Source organism: Schistocerca piceifrons, chromosome 10 (assembly GCF_021461385.2).
Source record: "Schistocerca piceifrons isolate TAMUIC-IGC-003096 chromosome 10, iqSchPice1.1, whole genome shotgun sequence".
NCBI classification, from domain to species: domain Eukaryota; kingdom Metazoa; phylum Arthropoda; class Insecta; order Orthoptera; family Acrididae; genus Schistocerca; species Schistocerca piceifrons.
Genome location: NC_060147.1, coordinates 109,240,122 through 109,259,392, shown reverse-complemented (window position 1 = coordinate 109,259,392; position 19,271 = coordinate 109,240,122). Strand labels below are relative to the sequence as shown.

The following is a 19,271-nucleotide window of genomic DNA, read 5'->3' as shown; positions in this document are numbered from 1 at the left end:
CACAACCCACACCATTATGGAATCATCACCAGCTGGCACAGTGCCTTGTTGGCAACTTGGGTCCACGGCTTTGTGGAGCCTACAACACACTCAAAACCTAACGTCAGCTCTCATAAACTGAAATCAGGACTCCTCTCGCCAGGCCACTGGTTTCCAGGTGTACAGCTGCCAAATGATACAGTCACAAGTCCCAGGAGAGGTGATGCAGGCAATGTCGTGCTGTTAGCTAAGGCAGTCATGTCGGACATTTGCTGCCATACTCTGTTAATACCAAATTTTGCTGCACTGCTCTAAGGGACACATTCATCGTCATCCTACATTGATTTCTGCAGTTATTTCATGCAATATTGCTTGTCTGTTAGCACTGACAACTATATGCGAATACCGCCACTTTCAGTCATTGAGTGAAGACTGACAGCCAACTCTTGACACTATTTATGTCTGAATATTGAATTCCCTAACCAATTCTGAAACGGAAAGTCCCATGTGTCTAGCTTCAACTACCACTCTTTGTTCAATGTTTTGTGTTAGCAGAAAAGCCAACACCGTGTTATGAGTGGAGGCCGAAATGCACACGTTTTAGCTCACGCAGGCTGGCGTGCGGAGGGAAGAACTATACTGACGTGAGGTCTGGAACGTGACAAGGAATGAGAATTCAGAAAGCGGACGTAATTAGTTTGATAATTTAAATCCATTAATAATGAATGTCGCTCTTGACGGTACATGATTCACAATATTATCTGTTCAGAATACATTCTTGAAGATAGTAATTATAGTAAAGGAATATGGGGCCTTGCTAGGCCATAGCAAATGATGTAGCTGAAGGCTATGCTATACTGTCATCTCTGCAAATGAGAGCGTATGTAGACAGTGAATCATCGCTAACAAAGTTGGCTGTACAACTGGGGTGAGTGCTAGGGAGTCTCTAGACTAGACCTGCCGTGTGGCGGCGCTCGGTCTGCAATCACTGATAGTGGCGACACGCGGGTCCGACGTATACTAACGGACCGCGGCTGATTTAAAGACTACCACGTAGCAAGTGTGGTGTCTGGCGGTGACACACACAATGCCTGGTAGTTTCCCTCAAGTGACCATAACCCCACTGGAAACCTTCTCACCTGAGTCACCCTCATACAAATGACACTTCCGCCAATGCACTGCCCTTTTGTACATTGTGTACTTGATACTACCACCATCTGTATATTTGCACATTGCTATCCCACGACTTTTGTCACCTCAGTGTATGTGGATGTGTCTGCCAAATGTATTGTGAATAGAGATAGTAGTAAAAAAGTAATAAATGAAAACATTATGCCTGATGCTGCATTTTTAGTACGTAAATAGCAAAAATGTAGTAGGCAACAAAGTTTGTTTTTTCTTTCTTCATTTTGTGAGTTTTGTAAAGGTTTGGAATTATGTGTAAAGTTTGTTTGAAGATGCTAAGTGCTGTTACTCTCGAATACTGGATGAATATAGTCTGGGTAATTTGCACACCATGAGATATAGTGCCTTTAGACGTATACATAGTTTCCAGCAGTATTACTTGACTTATTGTGTTAATCCTTTAACATAAGATAGTACCTCTTGATGCTTAGATTATGACAGCATTTGGATACCAGTATACTTACTACTCTGCAACAACTTGCTCCATCCATACCTGAGGATGTTCAAGCATCTTGGAGGGTATTAGGCGTAGTGTTACTGATCCGCTCTGTTCAGTTGCACTGAGTTATGGCAAAGGTTGTCAAGAGATTCGCTATTGCCACAGTTATCTACATCCAAGACGAACATAGAATGGAACTGTGCAAACGTTTCCAATAACATTTGATTACAAAATGATTATACGGTATTGATGTACATACAGTGTGTCCCACAAAGGGTTTACACTGTTCGAACTTTCATAACTTGAACAAAAATAATAAAGTCTATGATTTTTTAAGTGACATAGATGGTCACAACATTACGGAACGTAGAATTCATTCCTGCAACATTGTAAGATACTTTAGACGTGTCACTTTTCCTTCAAAAAGGAAACACATTGATCTTCTGCAACATAGGAATTATCTCTTGCACAGTACACACATTTATGGTGACTGACACTTCCCTCCAGATAAAATGTTGGTTCATCAGACCAAACAATGACATCATCCCACTGTTCATTATCGCAAATCCAGTCACAAAATTTGGGGCACCTATACGGATCATCTTCATTCATTACAACTGGTGAATGTAGGATTTCTACTTTGCTTGCTTTAAAATGCAGTGAATACGTGATCTGCATACATGTGTTTCACTTGTAGCTTGCTGTATGGATTTCTCTGGGTTTCTTGTGAAAGAGTGTACCCAACCCTCTGTCATCTGCTACTGACTTCTTCGCGCCACACAATTCCTTCTTCAGATGACACACACTTCTTTCCCTCTCAAATGTATTGGGTAATTTCATTGTTGTTACATGTGATGGGTGTGAAGAAACAAGCTCTGCAAGACATCATCTCTGAACTTCTTTCAAATTTTCACATTTCCAATAACACTTTAAAATCCACTTTCTTTGCTCAAGGAAAAAGTTTCCAGCCATCTTTTTATTTACATGTAGTTACTGGCAACTGAAAATAACAAAAGGAAAAACAAATGAATGGCTGCACATACTACTTACGAGAGCACCATATAATCACAATCAGATCAGGTTATCACTAATAACTTCTCAGCCATTAAAGTTCAAACAGTATAAATCCATTCCTGGAACACTGTATGTAACTGTGTATGTTCTGTCTACAATACCTGTAAGTTTTGTGTGTATGATGGCTGTATGGTTTGAAATGAATGCCAGTAAATGCAGTAAAAAAATTCAGTTCAGTCAATGTCTAAATCTACGTAATTAGTCTGCTATTCACAATAAAGTGCCTGGCAGAGGGTTCAGTGAACCGCCTTCAAGCTGTATCTCTACCACTCCACTTTCGAACAGCATGCGGGAAAAACGAGCACTTAAATTTTTCTGTGCGAGCCCTGATTTCTCTGATTTTATCGTGATGATCATTTCTTCCTATGTAGGTGGCTGCCAACAGAATGTTTTCGCAATCTGAGGAGAAAACTGGTGACTGAAATTTCATGAAAAGATCCTGTTGCAATGAAAAACGCCTTTGTTTTAATGACTGCCACTCCAATTCACATATCATGTCTTTGGCACTATCTCCCCTATTCTGCGATAATACAAAAAGAGCTGCTGTTCTTTGTACTTTTTCAATGCCATCCATCAGTCCCACCTCATGCAGATTCCACACCACACAGCAGTACTCCAGAATAAGGTGGAAAAGCGTGGTGTAAGCAGTCTCTTTAGTAAATCTGTAGCACCTTCTAAGTGTTCTGCCAATGAATTGCAGTTCTTGATATGCTCTATGCACAACATTATCTATGTGATCATTTCAATTTAGGTTATTTGTAATTGTAATCTGTAATTATTTAGTTGAATTTACAACCTTCAGGTTTGTGTGACTTACCGTGTAATCAAAATTTAGTGGATTGCTTCCAGTATTCATGTGAGTAACTTCACACTTTCCTTTATTAAAGGTCAATTGCCACTTTTCACACCATACAGATATTTTATCTAAATCATTTTACAATTTGTTTTGATTATCTGATGACTTCACAAGATGGTAAATGATAGCACCATCTGGAAACAATCTAAGACAGCTACTTAGATTGTCTCCTATGTCGTTAATATAGATCAGGAACAATAGAGGGCCTATAAACTTCCTCGGGGAACACCGGATATTACTTCTGTTTAACTCGATTACTTTCCATCTATTCCTACAAACTGTGACCTTTCTGACAGGAAATCATGAATCCATTCACACACCTGAGGCAATATTCCATAGGCATGCAGTTTGGTTACAAGACGCTTGTGAGGAACAGTGTTGAAAGCCTTCTGGAAATCTAAAAATATGGAATCAATTTGACATCCCCTGTTGATGGCACTCATTACTTCATGAGTATAAAGAGCTAGTTGTGTTTTGCAAGAACAATATTTTCTGAATCCGTGCTGACTATATGTTAATAAATCATTTTCTTTGAGGTACTTAATAATGTTCGAATACAGTATTGTTTCAAACCCTACTGTATTAAATATTGAAAATCAAATTTTTGATGCCCCTGGGGGCCATCAAATAGGGTATCTGGAACTGGGACCAAGCACTGTGAATCGGGTTAGTAGTTTAGTAATAGAGATAAATACTGTTAGTTTGATGTAGAAGTCAAAAATGAATAAAAAGTTGTCTTCTTTGTTTTTTCAACCTCTTTCTTCTGCAGTTGCAGATGTACAAGTTGTATAGATTAATTACCGTGTTACGCAAAAGCATCTTAGTTGGTCATATTTCTTTCTTGTTTACTTCATTCTTGTTATTCTTGCACATGTATGTTTTGGGTATTTGACACACGGCACTTTAACTGCACTAAATATTTATGTTTCTGCATTGAGAAGACCTACTGTCCTCTCGCCATTTCATGTGAATAAAGCGAAACGCGTCTGGTCATAATAAGACTTTTGTTACAGTCGCAAAAGACGGTAATTAACCTATATGACTTGGATAAACACTATCTATCTTCCAACATAAAAGCGTTATCAGCTGACGTGCCCACCTGTTCTTTCACAATGGAAGCTACAAGGGTGGGTGGCAAGAGTCGAATCCTGGTCCGGCCTACCAGTTTCAGTTTTCTATCAGCACACAAATCCATTCCAAAACAGGGCAGGTCATTTACTGAAGTGATGGGTCACCTGCCACAATATCAGAAAATGAATCAACTTCTCTTTCCTGCAGTGTTCTGAACATGACAACCACAGAGCCGTGGACCGAGGAGGCCCCCTGGATGGAAGCCACTGTCACCAGTGGCCTCCTGAAGAACTCCAGCGCACCAATCCTGGAGGCAGCTTGCTCGGCATCCATCAGCAGTTCCAGCTTCCAGAACACTCTCATCATTGGTGTTGGCATGGCCGTCTCCTTTGCCTCCGTCACCCTGCTGCTCAGGGTCGTCTCCAAGAAGACCATCATCGGTGAGGGCACTAGCGGCTTCACCGCTCCATCCAGAATAATGTCTCAACCAAATATTGTTACAGTGTTATTGTTGTAGTAAGCTTCAGTGTGAAGACTAGTCTGATACAGCTCTCCATGCTAGCTGACTGTGTGCAGACCTCTACATCCCTGCATACTCCCGTCTGAACTGGCTTACTGTAATCAAGCCCTGGACTCCCTCTTCATCTGTAACAAACAACATTTCCCTCAGTGGCCAAATTAAATATTCGTTGATGCCTTAGCATATGTCCTATGAACCAGTCCATTCTTTTAATAAATCTGAACCATGAAGAACTTTTTTCCTCTGACTCCATGCAGTATATTTTCATTACTTACTCTACAGAAAGTTTCTCAGGTGGAACGGGCAATATTTGGGATAAGACAGGAACACTCATTTGAAGAAAAAAACTTCACATGGACACATGCCTTATCCTGAAAGGTTTTTCAGGCAGAACACATTTAATATACCATACTTTTGTTTTTCAGCTAGTGGCGTGTATGTACGAGAGTGGACGGGGCTTTTGTAGTATCACCTTTCGTCACTAGGAGCGCACATTGTGAAGTCAGTAAGCTGAGTACTGTCACTGCGGAGATCGGCAGAGTTTGTAGCGACAACTGTTTTGTGCGATTGTCATTTTTGCAATGGCTAATTTCGGCAAACGGTGTGCAGTGGTGAAATCCCACTTTTTGCTTGGAAAAAGTGGAACAAAATAAGTTTCCTTTAATTTATGTCTATGGTCACAAACTTTTTGTTAACAGATTACCGGTTTCGATCTATAATGATCATCATCAGATCTGCAGCAAAAAATGCAAAAAAACATAAATACACTCACAGATTGTCTACAACTTAAAAACAATAAAGAGACCATAATGCAAAGTACTACTGACATATGTAGGCATTTGTGTTCTGGTAGGTTTGTATTGAAGACACCTCGTGACATCATGTCTGATGATTTGTGCAGAAAGTAACTGTTGGCATTTTGCTTTTCAGTCAAGTGGTGGTAGTCTTCCATACATTGTTGTTTTTGTTTGGGACTAAAGATATGCAGGACAAATTTCGTACACACTTATCTCTGCTTCAAACCATTCTGTAGAATGTCTTGAACACTAGGTTTAGAGATCTTCAGTTCACTGTTCATCTTCAGTTTGTGATGCAACAATGTTGCGACACTATAGGCACATGTCCACAGCTTCACAGTGCCTACTCACAACTGGCTGTCCGAATGCACACCTGTTGTTTAGAGTCGTTGGTTCAAACTACCACCGTAGCTACTGTACTGATGTCGCTTATATACCAGGAATAAAATCAGCCTTTGAACTTTATGGATGGTCTGTGTATGCTACAATCATTCACTGCAAGTTTGGTTTATTCACTCAGCTACCAAAAATAAACAAATAAAAGTTTCATGTATCATACATGCTGTGTAAGGAATGAGGAGAATATACACTGGAAAAAGCAAGAGTTACAGCAATCTTCCCTGGGTACTGAAGATATTTCTACGGTGTGTTCAGAAAGTCTCTCCACAGTGCCATATGATTTTTAGCCGCACGTGCCGTATGCCGCAGTGAATATACCAACATGAAACTCAGTGAAATACAAGTTATTAATTTATTGAATATTCATTTTCACTTACAAATTTTCACATTAAATGTTGAAAGTGTCCCCCCTGTTGTTGAATACATGTCTAATCATGTTTCCAAACACAAGCTGTAATATTTCTTCTGTAACAGAAGCAGTGAAAGTCAATATTGCAGTTTTCAATTCATCGGTGGATTTCGGATGGTTTTTATAGACAGTTGCTTTCACTGCACCCCAGAAGAAAAAGTCAGGTGGTGTTAGGTCAGACAATCGTGGAGGCCAAAGGCCCTGTGAAATTATGAAACCACCAAAAAACATCAGCAAGCAGTGACATTGAAACGTGAGCTGTATGCGTGGTTGTACTATCTTATTGAAAATAACCATTCAGTATTTCACTTAACACAAGTTCTCCTATTAATGGGTACAGAATATCACTGCAGTATCGTTGCACATTTATTGTTTCACTGAAAAATATGGGACCCACAATCAGACATCTAGAAATTGCAATCCAAACTCCTATTTTCACAGAATGAAGTGGTTCCTCATGAATACACAATGGTTTTGCAGTACTCCACATAAGAGAGTTCATAAATGAAACCACAATTCATCAGTGAAAAACATTTCATTAAGAATATCCCTTCCATTTTGTTGAACGAAAGTTTTGAACCATTGACAATTATGAAGAGGCAGACCTGTTTTATAAAAACAAAGTCCTAATGTACTACAGCCATAGTGGCATCGTCAAATGTTGAATGCAAAATCAGCACCAGCATCATCAAATATATGTAAATAACATCAATATAATAGAGGGAAACATTCCACGTGGGAAAAATTATATATAAAAACAAAGATGAGGTGACTTACCGAACGAAAGCGCTGGCAGGTCGATAGACACACAAACAAACACAAACATACACACAAAATTCAAGCTTTCGCAACAAACTGTTGCCTCATCAGGAAAGAGGGAAGGAGAGGGGAAGATGAAAGGAAGTGGGTTTTAAGGGAGAGGGTAAGGAGTCATATATATATAAAATTCGTGCTTTCGCAACCAATGGTTGCTTCTTCCCTCTTTCCTGACGAAGCAACCATTGGTTGCGAAAGCTTGAATTTTGTGTGTATGTTTGTGTTTGTTTGTGTGTCTATCGACCTGCCAGCGCTTTCGTTCGGTAAGTCACCTCATCTTTGTTTTTATATGTAAATAACATCATATCCACGAGTCATGTTGTCAGTAGCAGTCCTGTTCAAAACAAGCTGCCGCACAGTAGCCAAAAGATGTTTGTGTTGTAAGTTCACCAGATGTCACTATAGTCCGTGAGACGAGTGATTGGTACTGACAGTTCCGGCGGGCAGATGGCGCTGTTGCCGAACGTGGCTCACAGCACGCGGCGCCCTGTCTGCTACACGCATTCTCTAGCAGCAGAAATAAAAGTGAGACAAAATACAAGTCGTATTGGTACGCGTGAATTTATTGAAAGTTGATGCTTGAAATATATTAACTCGAAAACTGATAAGAGCTATTTTGTACAAGTATCTAAGATGCTGAAACATAATAAAGTTATTTGTTAAACTTCACAACTGAAATGAAAACTATTTTCGCAAGTTGTTGAACATTAGCAGTTTTGGTTTCCATTGTTAAGTATTAGCATTATTAGTTTGTTCTACTACAAGCTACAGAATAATTGGTCAGTGTATTAAGAGTTATAATCTGAAGAAAGTACTCACAATATGATGATCTGGTTGTAGATCGATAGCAAACTCCCTCCTTACATTCCTGAATACGTTGTAGTTACTGTAATGGAAAAACACCACTCACATCACCGTCAGAATCTGATTTGACATTGTCTTCCTCAGCACTACTCGAACTATCACTGCTCTCTCCCAGATGTATAATTAAATTTTCGATGCATTCTTCCACAACCCCTTCGGTTTTGGCCGCCTCTCTGATGGCACTTGCAGTGCTGTTTACGATTTTAGCCCACGTCTCGCTTGTCACTTTATTGATAGCTGCTGGAAGGAGAGTTTCCACTTCAGAGATCGTGAATTTTTTATTGTTTGCAGCAATGTAATTTTTTATCTGCGCCCACACTCCTTCAGTTGCATTGAAGTGACAGTGGTATGGAGGAAGCCGAACGATTTCATGCCTGTGCCTTTTAGCAATCTCGTCAATTACATATGTTGGAAATTGGGGTTTCTTTTGTGCCACAATTTCGAGCAGTTCTGCCTTCCTTAAATCTTCTCTGAAATCTACTTTTCGCCGTTTCAACCACTGAATGATATCGTCTTTATTTGTTGCCAAGATTGGTGCCTTATCGTGAACAACGGAATGATAAGGCGCATTGTCCATAACAATCACTGATTGACTTGTCAGATTCGTCATAAGCGATTCTCGAACCATTCTTGAAATACCACACTGTTCATTTCTTCATTGTAATCTCCCGTCTTTTTTGACCAAAACATTTTCAAGCAGTTTGGCACAAAACCTTTCGATGTTCCTGCATGTAAGACAATAATACGCCCTCCTTTGCCAACAGGCACTGCCATTGTCCCCTCTGGCGTTCCATCATTCCAGCCTCTACGTAAAGAATGGCTGGCATTGACCCAAGTTTCATCTAACCACACTATACTTTCGAATTCCACACCCATGATCCTGTGCAGAAATCTGCACCGCCGTGCAACTACATCTGTCCTTTCCATTAATATTTTGCGTCCGTTAAACAGTGAATAGCTGAAGCCTATGTCTTTCAACACGGTACGCAATGAAAATTTGCTCCCTTTAAAAAGATCATCTTTCTGAAGCGACACCTGTAATTTAGATAGAGTGTGATGTTCCCTTCTCTTATAATAGCTGTATATATGACGACGAATAGCGTCTTTCTGAAAATCATCCAAAACTGTCACCTGCTTATTTCTCGGTCGCTTAACAGTGTTCTTACTTATTTTCAATGCTGCTGCAGTTCTCTTTACAACCTGAACAACAGGAATTAAGGGCCCACCTTTTGTCCTTTTCTTTCTCAAAGTAATCCCTCACAGAGCACACGAATTCACGGGCCTGGGTGTGTAGCACACTTTTCTTCCTCCGTTTCACTTCTTGTGTTGGGCTGGTACTACCCGCCGCACTAGACATTGTTTACAACGAAACATAAACAAAGAAACACTAAAAACAACAAAACGAAATAAACTGCGAATTCAACTTCAGACAAACGACGAACGACCGCACCGCCTGCACGCGAGACACTGGTAAGTTTCATAAGCGCGCGCGACCGGGTTTCAGAGCGGCAACGTGGCCCTTGCTACCCGCTCAAAGTCAGGCCGTCATTGGCTGCCTGCCTACGGTCACTAGGCAACGGAAAGACGCTACCGAGCTGTCAATACCAAAGACTCGTCTCCCAGACTATAATGTAGGCATACACTAGTTTTCAATGATTAATTGAACAGCATAAAATAAAGGGGGATACAATAGTTGAAGTGTGTAGTGAGCTTATAATGTATAAAAGGCAATACAGTAATAAAAAGCGATGAAATACAACACAACAAAAGTCAGATTGTTAAAAAGTGGAAGAGTTAAGAGACAGTAGTTGGCATATGCTCAAGTGCCAATATTCTAGATAATGACATAAGTAATAGACACCTTTGATTGTGCACAGAATAATTTAAAAAAAAACTATAAAACAAATTGCTAAAGAAGCCACAATGAAAGAAAACATAGTGCTGGACATAATCAGCACCCTCTGTTAGTGCTGATGCCAGAATTAAGCATAGGCGAGATCTCAGTGCAGACATATGGGTTAGGAAGGAGGAGTCTTTTGGAGTGGCTTTGAGATAGTATGTAGAGGATGAGGAGATGCAGTGAATGACGTGTTGGTTTAGTTGTGCTAACAATCCAGTATTGGAGAGGACTGGAGGAGGCAGTTGGTTTATTTTCATCTTCAGGTTTGAGATATTTATAAACAGCAAAGTAGTTTGAGCTATTTGAGGAAAGAGGGGTAGACAAAGAAAGTCGGAAAGGTGTATTGAGTATGGAAGGTGAGGTGGTGTGTGTGGTTTTCTAGGTTTTTTAGGTGCGGTAAAATTTAGAGGATGGAATGTACATTGGAAAAGGTGAGGATGGGTTCTTACAAGGCTTTTGTGCATGTAGAGGATACTGGAAGGATGTACTCTTCATAGTGGTTTTAGTCTATTTTGGGGTCTTTGTTGAGTGGTTTATAGAAGGGATTCCAGATTATTGTGGTTGGTCCAAGGCATTTTAGTGTGTTAGTAAGATGGATGAGATGGTTATGGATGGTGAGGTAGCAGGTAATAATTGCCATTGCTATAGCCTGAGTTTTTGCCAGAACTTTACCACCATTGACCATTCCTTTTTGAATAGGGACTTTATGCTACATTGCTCCTTGGTGCCATCCATCCACCTCTTGATGAGCATGCTTCCAACTGCTGTAAACACCAAAGTAATGAACTGGTCTGGGAGGCCCAATACTGTAGCTTGTGTTGTATTGTGTTGCAGATGTGCACCTAGGAGTGTCTGCGGCATGCCATGTTTCTGCGATATGGATCCAGATGGAGTTGCAGATACTGTTGCTGCCCATGTGGTTCCCATTGCTGATGTTGCTGTTGGCTACTCACAAATAGTGAACTAGTTTGGAATATCCCGTGTTGTAACTTGTGTTGCATTGTACCAGTGTGCCCGGAGACATCTAGAACATGCAGGGTGTCTATGATGTGAAGGCAGACTGAGCTGTTTGCTGTCCATGCACCTCTTGTTGCTAGTGTTCCATTTGTTACTGCCCACACAGTTGACCAATTTGGGACTTCCTATGTTGTGGCTTATATTGCACCGAAGCAGTGTGCCTGGGAGGTGTCTGGGGTGTGCAAGGTTTCCATGACACGGACTCAGACAGGCATGGAGGTCTTGCTGCCCGTGTGCCTCCCACTCCAGTTTGGGATATCCCATGTTGTAACTCGGGTTGTGTTGTAGCGGTGTGCCTGGAGGTGTCTAGAGCATGCGGGGTGTCTGTGATATGAACACAGACAGAGCTGTAGGTCCTGGCCCTGTCTGTGTACCTCCTGCTGCCGATGACACAGCTGCAAACTTTCAGACAGTTGACTAGTTTTGGATGTCCCATCTGTGTTGCAGCGGTGTGCCTGGCGGTGTCCGGTGCGTGCGGGGTGTCCATGATCTGGGCCCAGACGGAGCTGCAGATCTTGCTGCTGCCCATGGCCTTCATCGTGCTCTCCGGCATGTGCATTGCGGTCGTCAACAGCGTCGTCGTCGACATCTTCCCCACCTACCTCAGGTGCAAATTCTTTTCCGTCCCTGAATATTGCCTCCTCACAGTGCACTGGCAACTGCTGTAGACTATTGTTCTGTGTTTTCAGCAGCTCTCATCAATGTGGCACCGTCTGACTTACTTTGTTATTGCTATGTCATCTGAATCTCAGTTTCCAGTCTTGATTCTTTATTTCTATGCAAACATCAGATGAAGATGGTGTTACCATTGTATAACTTTGTTTGTTAATAATGGAATTGTGATGATATGGAGTACTGTCTCAGAGGTGCAATTGGCCTCATGAATTTGTTACAGATTTAGGGCTACTATAAATGATTCATTCATTTTCAGAGCTCTATATTTTCCTAAGTATTACAGGGTGAGGCACGAAATGTGTTACCAATTGTTTCTTTCACAATTTATGATGCGCATTAGATATCCCACTGGGATCTCTACAGCAGTACCAGCAGAGCTTGGAAAAACAAATGAGTTACGAAATGATGTGTAATTCATGATACTGCCGCTAGGAGATTAGTAAGTAGCAATGGCTGACAATGGAAGACTGACGACACAGCAACGATCGGCTGTTGTGTTACTTTTTCATGAAATGAAAAGCCTTGTTGTGACTCAGAGGCATTTTCGCCAACAGTTTAACACACAATGGGTCCCTTGCAAGAAGACCATCCACAGGTTGTTCGATAAATTTGTACAGGAAGGAACAGTATTGGAAGCGAAGCGACCTAGACCTAAGCCTGTTTGTTCACCGGAGAATATTGAAGCTATATGAGTCACTGTAAAGAGAAGTCCCAGGAAATTGTGTAGAAAGGCAGCAGTACAACTAGGAATATCCAGATGCTCCGTTCAACGCATTCTTAAAAGTGACCTCCATATGTACCCATACAAGATGACCTGTGCACAGAAACTCACTGAAGAACACAAGCAGCAGAGACTACTATTTGCTCAGAGGGCGGAGGATAGGGAAGAAACTCTCAACGTTTGGTTTTCAGACGAGGTGCATTTTCATTTAGAGGGTGTGGTTAACAAACAAAATGTACACTTTTGGGCCACTGAAAACCCACAAGTGCTTCATGAACAACAACATTATGCTCCGAGGATTACAGCATGGGCAGCAATTTCCAGTCACGGACTTATTTGACCCTTTTTCTTTGAAGAAACTGTGAACAGCGAGCGTTATTTGAGCATGCTTCGCAATAGCTTCATTCCACAGCTTCTTGCTACTGCCTTGCCCTTCAACATGCAGTGGCTCATGCAAGATGGAGCAAGGCCACATACTGCAAACACTGTGTTGGAGTTTTTACACGAGCATTTTGACATGCGGATCATTTCACTCAGGTTTCCAGGTCGCTTCAATGACAGACAAAATTGCCCCCCCCCCCCCCCTCCAATAGTCCAGACCTCAATCGATGTACTTTTTTCTTTGGGGGTACCTAAAGGAAAAAATTTTCTCGAAACGTCCACATGATTTAATGGAGCTCAGAAGACTTATTCTTCAAGCATGCAGTGAAATTACGGAAGACGTGCCGTAGGGTAATCACTAACTTCAGTGTTCGTTTGAAGGAAGTTAGGAAACAAAATGGTGGACATATTGAGCATGTGCTGAGTTAGAACAAATCTCCATGGATGGCTCTTCGTTGTAGTATATGTTCCTTTCAGATCATATTGGCAATAAAGTTTATATTCAAAAACAAAATGATAACACATTTTGTGCGCCACCCTATATGTGTACAAATATGATTGATGCATGAGTAGAACTGTAAACTCATAAAGTTTGCATTTTGCACTCTACAAATGTTCAATGAGTTCCCCTTTGGTACAAGACGTGTCTGAGCGGTAATAAAATTAGTTCCATACCTTTTGTAGCAACATATTGTCAGTGGGCGTCAAAGCAGCATTGATGGATTGTCTGAGTTGTTAGAGCATTCATTGCAGTAGGGATATGTAAACAAGGTTCTTAGACCAGTATTACACTGTCATATTTCTTTGTTAAAGTCGATATGCCAAATATTTATGTCAAAGAAATTTGAAACTTTGTCCCACCTTGCGTTTCTTCAAAGAAATATTATCAAATGTAAGGCCTGGCTGTAGATTTCATCATAAAGATCATTCACTTTCTGTTCACTGCAGTGTGAAATGTAATCACTTGGAATACTGGCATCACTACAGCTACTTGATGTCTGTAGTGTGTCTGTAAACATGGCTGCAAAGTTTAGTTGGTGTGTTCCTTTGGGGGGGGGGGGGTGAGGGGGAATGAGCAAGGGGCACGGTGCATGCTATTAATCGTGTGCTGGTGGGTTGTGCTGCAAGTGACTGCAAATCCACAATCATAGCTAGTAGCCATCAACCTCTACATCAGGAAACATCAAAGTAGCTTTTCAGCAAGCCAGAATAGAGGACAACATACATTAAAATTAAAAAAAAAAATCTTAGCTCTCCATTGCATGGTTATTTCTGACACCTAGAGCACATCACATCATATAACTGTTTAGGGGTAGTATTGACAAGTGATATGAATAGGTGAAATCAGAAGCAATGATGATGGATGGAGAACTTAAGTACAGTGGGAGGGTTCTGGGAAAATGTGGTGCATTTGTACAGGAAATCATGAGAGAAAACAATAGTGTGACCAATTCTAGAGAGAGTACTACTTCAGTGTTTGGCTCGCTTATCAAGCATGGATGGCAACAGACATCGAATAAATTCAGAGACACATTGGCTCTACATTTGCACCTGCATCTACTTATTGGATCGTAAGTAGTCGGTATGTGTAAGAGAGGCTCAGGGCAGTTGAATGGGAAAAACAGCTACTGTAAACATTCAGATTATTGGTTTCAAAATATAAACTGCTGTCTTGAGATTACAGTAATCCATAAATGGTCACATAGTCCACAAAAATTATCATATATGAAGAGGACAGTTAATATGCTGAAACTGGCAATGTGAATTTTTACAGTAATTAGAGGTGATCTTGAAATAAAGTTATTGTCTGAACACTGAAAGGTCCCATACCCCAGTCTGACAATATACTATCAGTTCGTGTCAGATGGGAATCTTCGGATGAAAGGCATTGTTGTATTTTTGAAGCCCATTCGGGAAAATGTAGGGAAACAGGCTGTGCATAAATCCTACTTTCTCCACAGTACACGTTGTGTAGGGATTGTGGAAATAATATGAAAGGCCACGGGGAGTTTACAAAGATATGCAGAACATCATTTGTTCCTCACTCAGTACGTGAGTAGAACAGGACAGAAAATCACTAACAGTGGCACGAGACACTCTCCGCAACACACATTGGCTTGAGTGGTATGTATGTGGATGTGGATGTGGATGTTGAAGTAGGTCATTCCAATAAAGATTTATTTTTAACCCTTTTGTGGTTAACTGTTTGAGTGCCAGTGTTTTCTGCTTGAAGCCACCATTTTATTGTGATTATTGTGTCTTCCATGTACAGGGCTATTACAAATGATTGAAGCGATTTCATAAATTCACTGTAGCTCCATTCATTGACATATGGTCACGACACACTACAGATACGTAGAAAAACTCATAAAGTTTTGTTCGGCTGAAGCTGCACTTCAGGTTTCTGCCGCCAGAGCGCTCGAGAGCGCAGTGAGACAAAATGGCGACAGGAGACGAGAAAGCGTATGTTGTGCTTGAAATGCACTCACATCAGTCAGTCATAACAGTGCAACGACACTTCAGGACGAAGTTCAACAAAGATCCACCAACTGCTAACTCCATTCGGCAATGGTACACGCAGTTTAAAGCTTCTGGATGCCTCTGTAAGGGGAAATCAATGGGTCGGCCTGCAGTGAGCGAAGAAATGGTTGAATGCGTGTGGGCAAGTTTCACACGTAGCCCGCAGAAGTCGACGAATAAAGCAAGCAGGGAGCTAAACGTACCACAGCCGACGGTTTGGAAAATCTTACGGAAAAGGCTAAAGCAGAAGCCTTACCGTTTTGAACTCATTGATGGGGACATGCTACGCCGAGTGTGAGAGGAACTTGATTATCGGCTTGATGTCTGCCGAATCACTAAAGGGGCACATATCGAACATTTGTGAATGCCTGAAAAAACTTTTTGAGTTTTTGTATGTGTGTGCAAAGCATTGTGAAAATATCTCAAATAATAAAGTTATTGTAGAGCTGTGAAATCGCTTCAATCATTTGTAATAACCCTGTATTTGTCGATCAAACAATCCACAGGTGTACTGGCAGTACATAGTGATGCTATGAACTGGCTGTTCACCTGTGGACTCTTTTATCACCATTTTATTATTATTTCTTTTGTTAGAATACCAGAACTTTTAGCATGAAACTGCTTATGCTGTTGCAAGATAGACACCTAACAATACAATGAATGTAGTGCATTGTAGCAGTCACTTGCAGTGTTCAAAGCAACAGTCGGCACAGAGATTGTGCTGTGTGATTGTAGCAGATTGTGACATGTGGCTTTTTTTATAGGACCCATATTGAGGAGATCATTGCATGTCTAAAATTATTGTAATGTAAATTTCAGTTAGTACTACAGCTTTCATGAGTGGTTTCAAAATGAAACCATTGGGGTGGTATATAGTTTTGATACAAAATTTATTAAATTTCAGGCCCATTTTTGCTTCTTATTCAGGACTGTAAAGTGTTTCAGGCATGATGAGTGTGTGAAAGTTTCGAGATGTGGGATTGTGTCTAGGAACAATGCAAATTTACTTTCAAATATATCACATGAAATGATGGGTGGTTGAAAACTGTATGGCCTAGTAATTCCAAAGTGAAACCACCTCCTTTAAAGAATTGAATGTTTTCTTTTTTGCCAATGACTTCTTGGATAATTGTTTACTATGATGATAAAGGTTAATTATGTGAATTTTGTTTTAATTGTGAATTATTTCATTTTGGTGGGACTCAAAGGGTTAAAACTCATTTTATGAGGTCGAAAACTTTCTTCTTTGATGACCAGTATTACACTTTCACTACTACAAACTTTTTAGTTGACCAATTATTAAGACCAGGGTGGTGGGACAAATGTGTCTTGTAAATCAACTAGGTCCACATTTCCATTTGAACCGCAGAGTTTCAAAGCTGAATTTTTGTTTGTAGAGGGACTTTGTCAGGATGGCAAATGTAGAAAAAGCATGACACATCAGTACCAAAAATACATTCATTTTCTGGAAAATAAAAAGCATAAAACATAATTTTGAAATTTTCAATATCAAACTTGAAGTTGCTGATGCAGAGTAAGTGTTAACAAGGCTAAACATCAAATGTCACCAGTTCCTATTCACCTCCCCTCCCCCTCCCTCTCCCCTAACCCTCCCCCTCCCTCTCGCCACCCCCCCCCACCACCCCCCGCCCCATGACATTAACATAATACCCAATGTGTCTATGTACAGAATAAATTCTGCAAGTGTGAGCAAGAATGTTTGTGTAACGCATATCTGAGGCAGACCATGGGAACCAGCTCAGTATACATACAGTGGGATGTGGGAAATGGCATAAAAACTGCATCCAGGCTAGCCTGCACACCAACCCCTTGTCCACTGGGCAGATTTGGTCCAGGATCAGCATACCTCCCCTTCCCAGAAGTAGTTGCATTAACATGCGCTACTCGGGGAAGGTTTTGAAAATGCCTTTGACAGATGTGTACCAATGTTTTTATATTCTATGAATTTTGCTAGGTTATGTACATCCCGTGATCCTCTCAGAGGTGTGGGTGTAATTAATTAGCGATGTATCACATGAGATATGAACCTCCAAATTTTTATTGTATCTGGAAATATTTGTTACTACATCACCAATGTTTTATGTTATAGACTGATAGGCTCACCCCATTAAGAAGGCAGACATAATCTTTATGGTTAATACTTTGTACGGTAAATTCTAATAGTACATGTAGCATGATATATGTTGTAAAAGTTCCGATCCTGTACTTTTAATAAGGTAGTATGTGTGAGAAGAATGACATAATGTATCACTGAATATTGTGCCAGTAGCTTACAGAAGGTTATCAGTCAGCCATAGATAAGATTCTAAACATCTTTGGTCATACAATAACAGCTGTGCCTCTATTACGATATGGCAGCTTTCTTTAAGTGTCAGCTAATGGATGTGCCACATAAGCACAGAAATACGATGTATAACTGACCATATGTACCAGTGTGTAGTAAACTGTGAAATGTAGTGTGAAGCTTAAAATAAGTAAGTAACTTTAGTTATGAAGTACAGAATATGTATATGTGACAGCTGTAGACAATTAATATATAAACCAAAGTCACCATTTTATGAATGTATTACAGATACTTGAAAATGACCCACAGTTGAAATTGGCTGATTTCACCCTTAATAAACAGATGACAGTCTATTTGGATCATGTTTCTGATTTCAAAACCATTATGTATTTGTCAAACACAATATACTGTGTGTCTTTCGTAAGAGTTGTTAGGTGCTTTTCTCTGGTGCTTTGGGAGATGGTTGCAATTTCACTGTTGCAATGCATAACTGCAGTCACCTCACCATGTTTTTCACACAATACCCACTAACAAAGAGATAGAGGGGCTGGCCAGTACTCACCTCAGCTCAGCACAGCCGATAGATACACAAAACAGAACAGAAAATTTGCATTCCTAACACAGACAAACTGTCTGCCTAGGAGATGTCCAATACCCAGTAGCAGAGCATGCCCTCCAGCATAATTCCAGGGACCTAGGAACGTGCTACAACGTACGTGCCGTTTGGCTTCTCCCACCCAACACCAGTCCCTCGGAACTGCGGAGATGGGAACTTGCACTCCAACACATCCTTTCATCCCGCCATTCCCATGGACTGAACCTATGTTAACCAACCACACTACCATTTACTCTTCAGTCTTGTCCTTTTTCCCTCTCCTCTTTAGCCATTCACACATCTTTTCATCCTACATAGTTGTGTTTATCTTTATACTATATACCTCTTTATTTCTGCATGCATCCTCTTTGGTTTGAAGTTGGCACAGTACTTAACAGTAGAATATCTTTGGCTTCCCTCTGACAACCATGCCTCCATCCTTGCTACCCTCCTTGGTTACCTTTCCCTGTTGCTTCATAACCTGGGTTGTGAGTAACTGAATCCACTTTCCCTTCTTCCCTTTTTTCCCCTCTCTCCTTCCTGATGAAGGAACAAAGTTTCAAAAAGCTAGGAATGTAAATTTTCTGTTCTGTTTTGTGTATCTATCGGCTGTGCTGAGCTGAGGTGAGTACTGGCCAGCCCCTCTATCTCTTTGTTAGTATTTGTTTCACATCTTTATATGAGATTTTCCATTAATCATTTAGATCACACAATACCCACTGTTAACAGAAAATGTCGATTTGTGTTC

General features: G+C 40.7%; 1 protein-coding gene across 1 annotated transcript in view; it reads left to right on the top strand.

The window, feature by feature from the left end:
• Nucleotides 1–19,271, top strand: part of LOC124718728 (synaptic vesicle glycoprotein 2A-like) — a 188,461-nt gene that overhangs the window by 154,838 nt on the left and 14,352 nt on the right. Inside the window, exons 9-10 of the mRNA XM_047244345.1 lie at nt 4,812–5,044; nt 11,774–11,933. Of these exons, the coding sequence (XP_047100301.1) occupies nt 4,812–5,044; nt 11,774–11,933 (393 nt within the window). The remainder of the gene's footprint in view (nt 1–4,811; nt 5,045–11,773; nt 11,934–19,271) is intronic.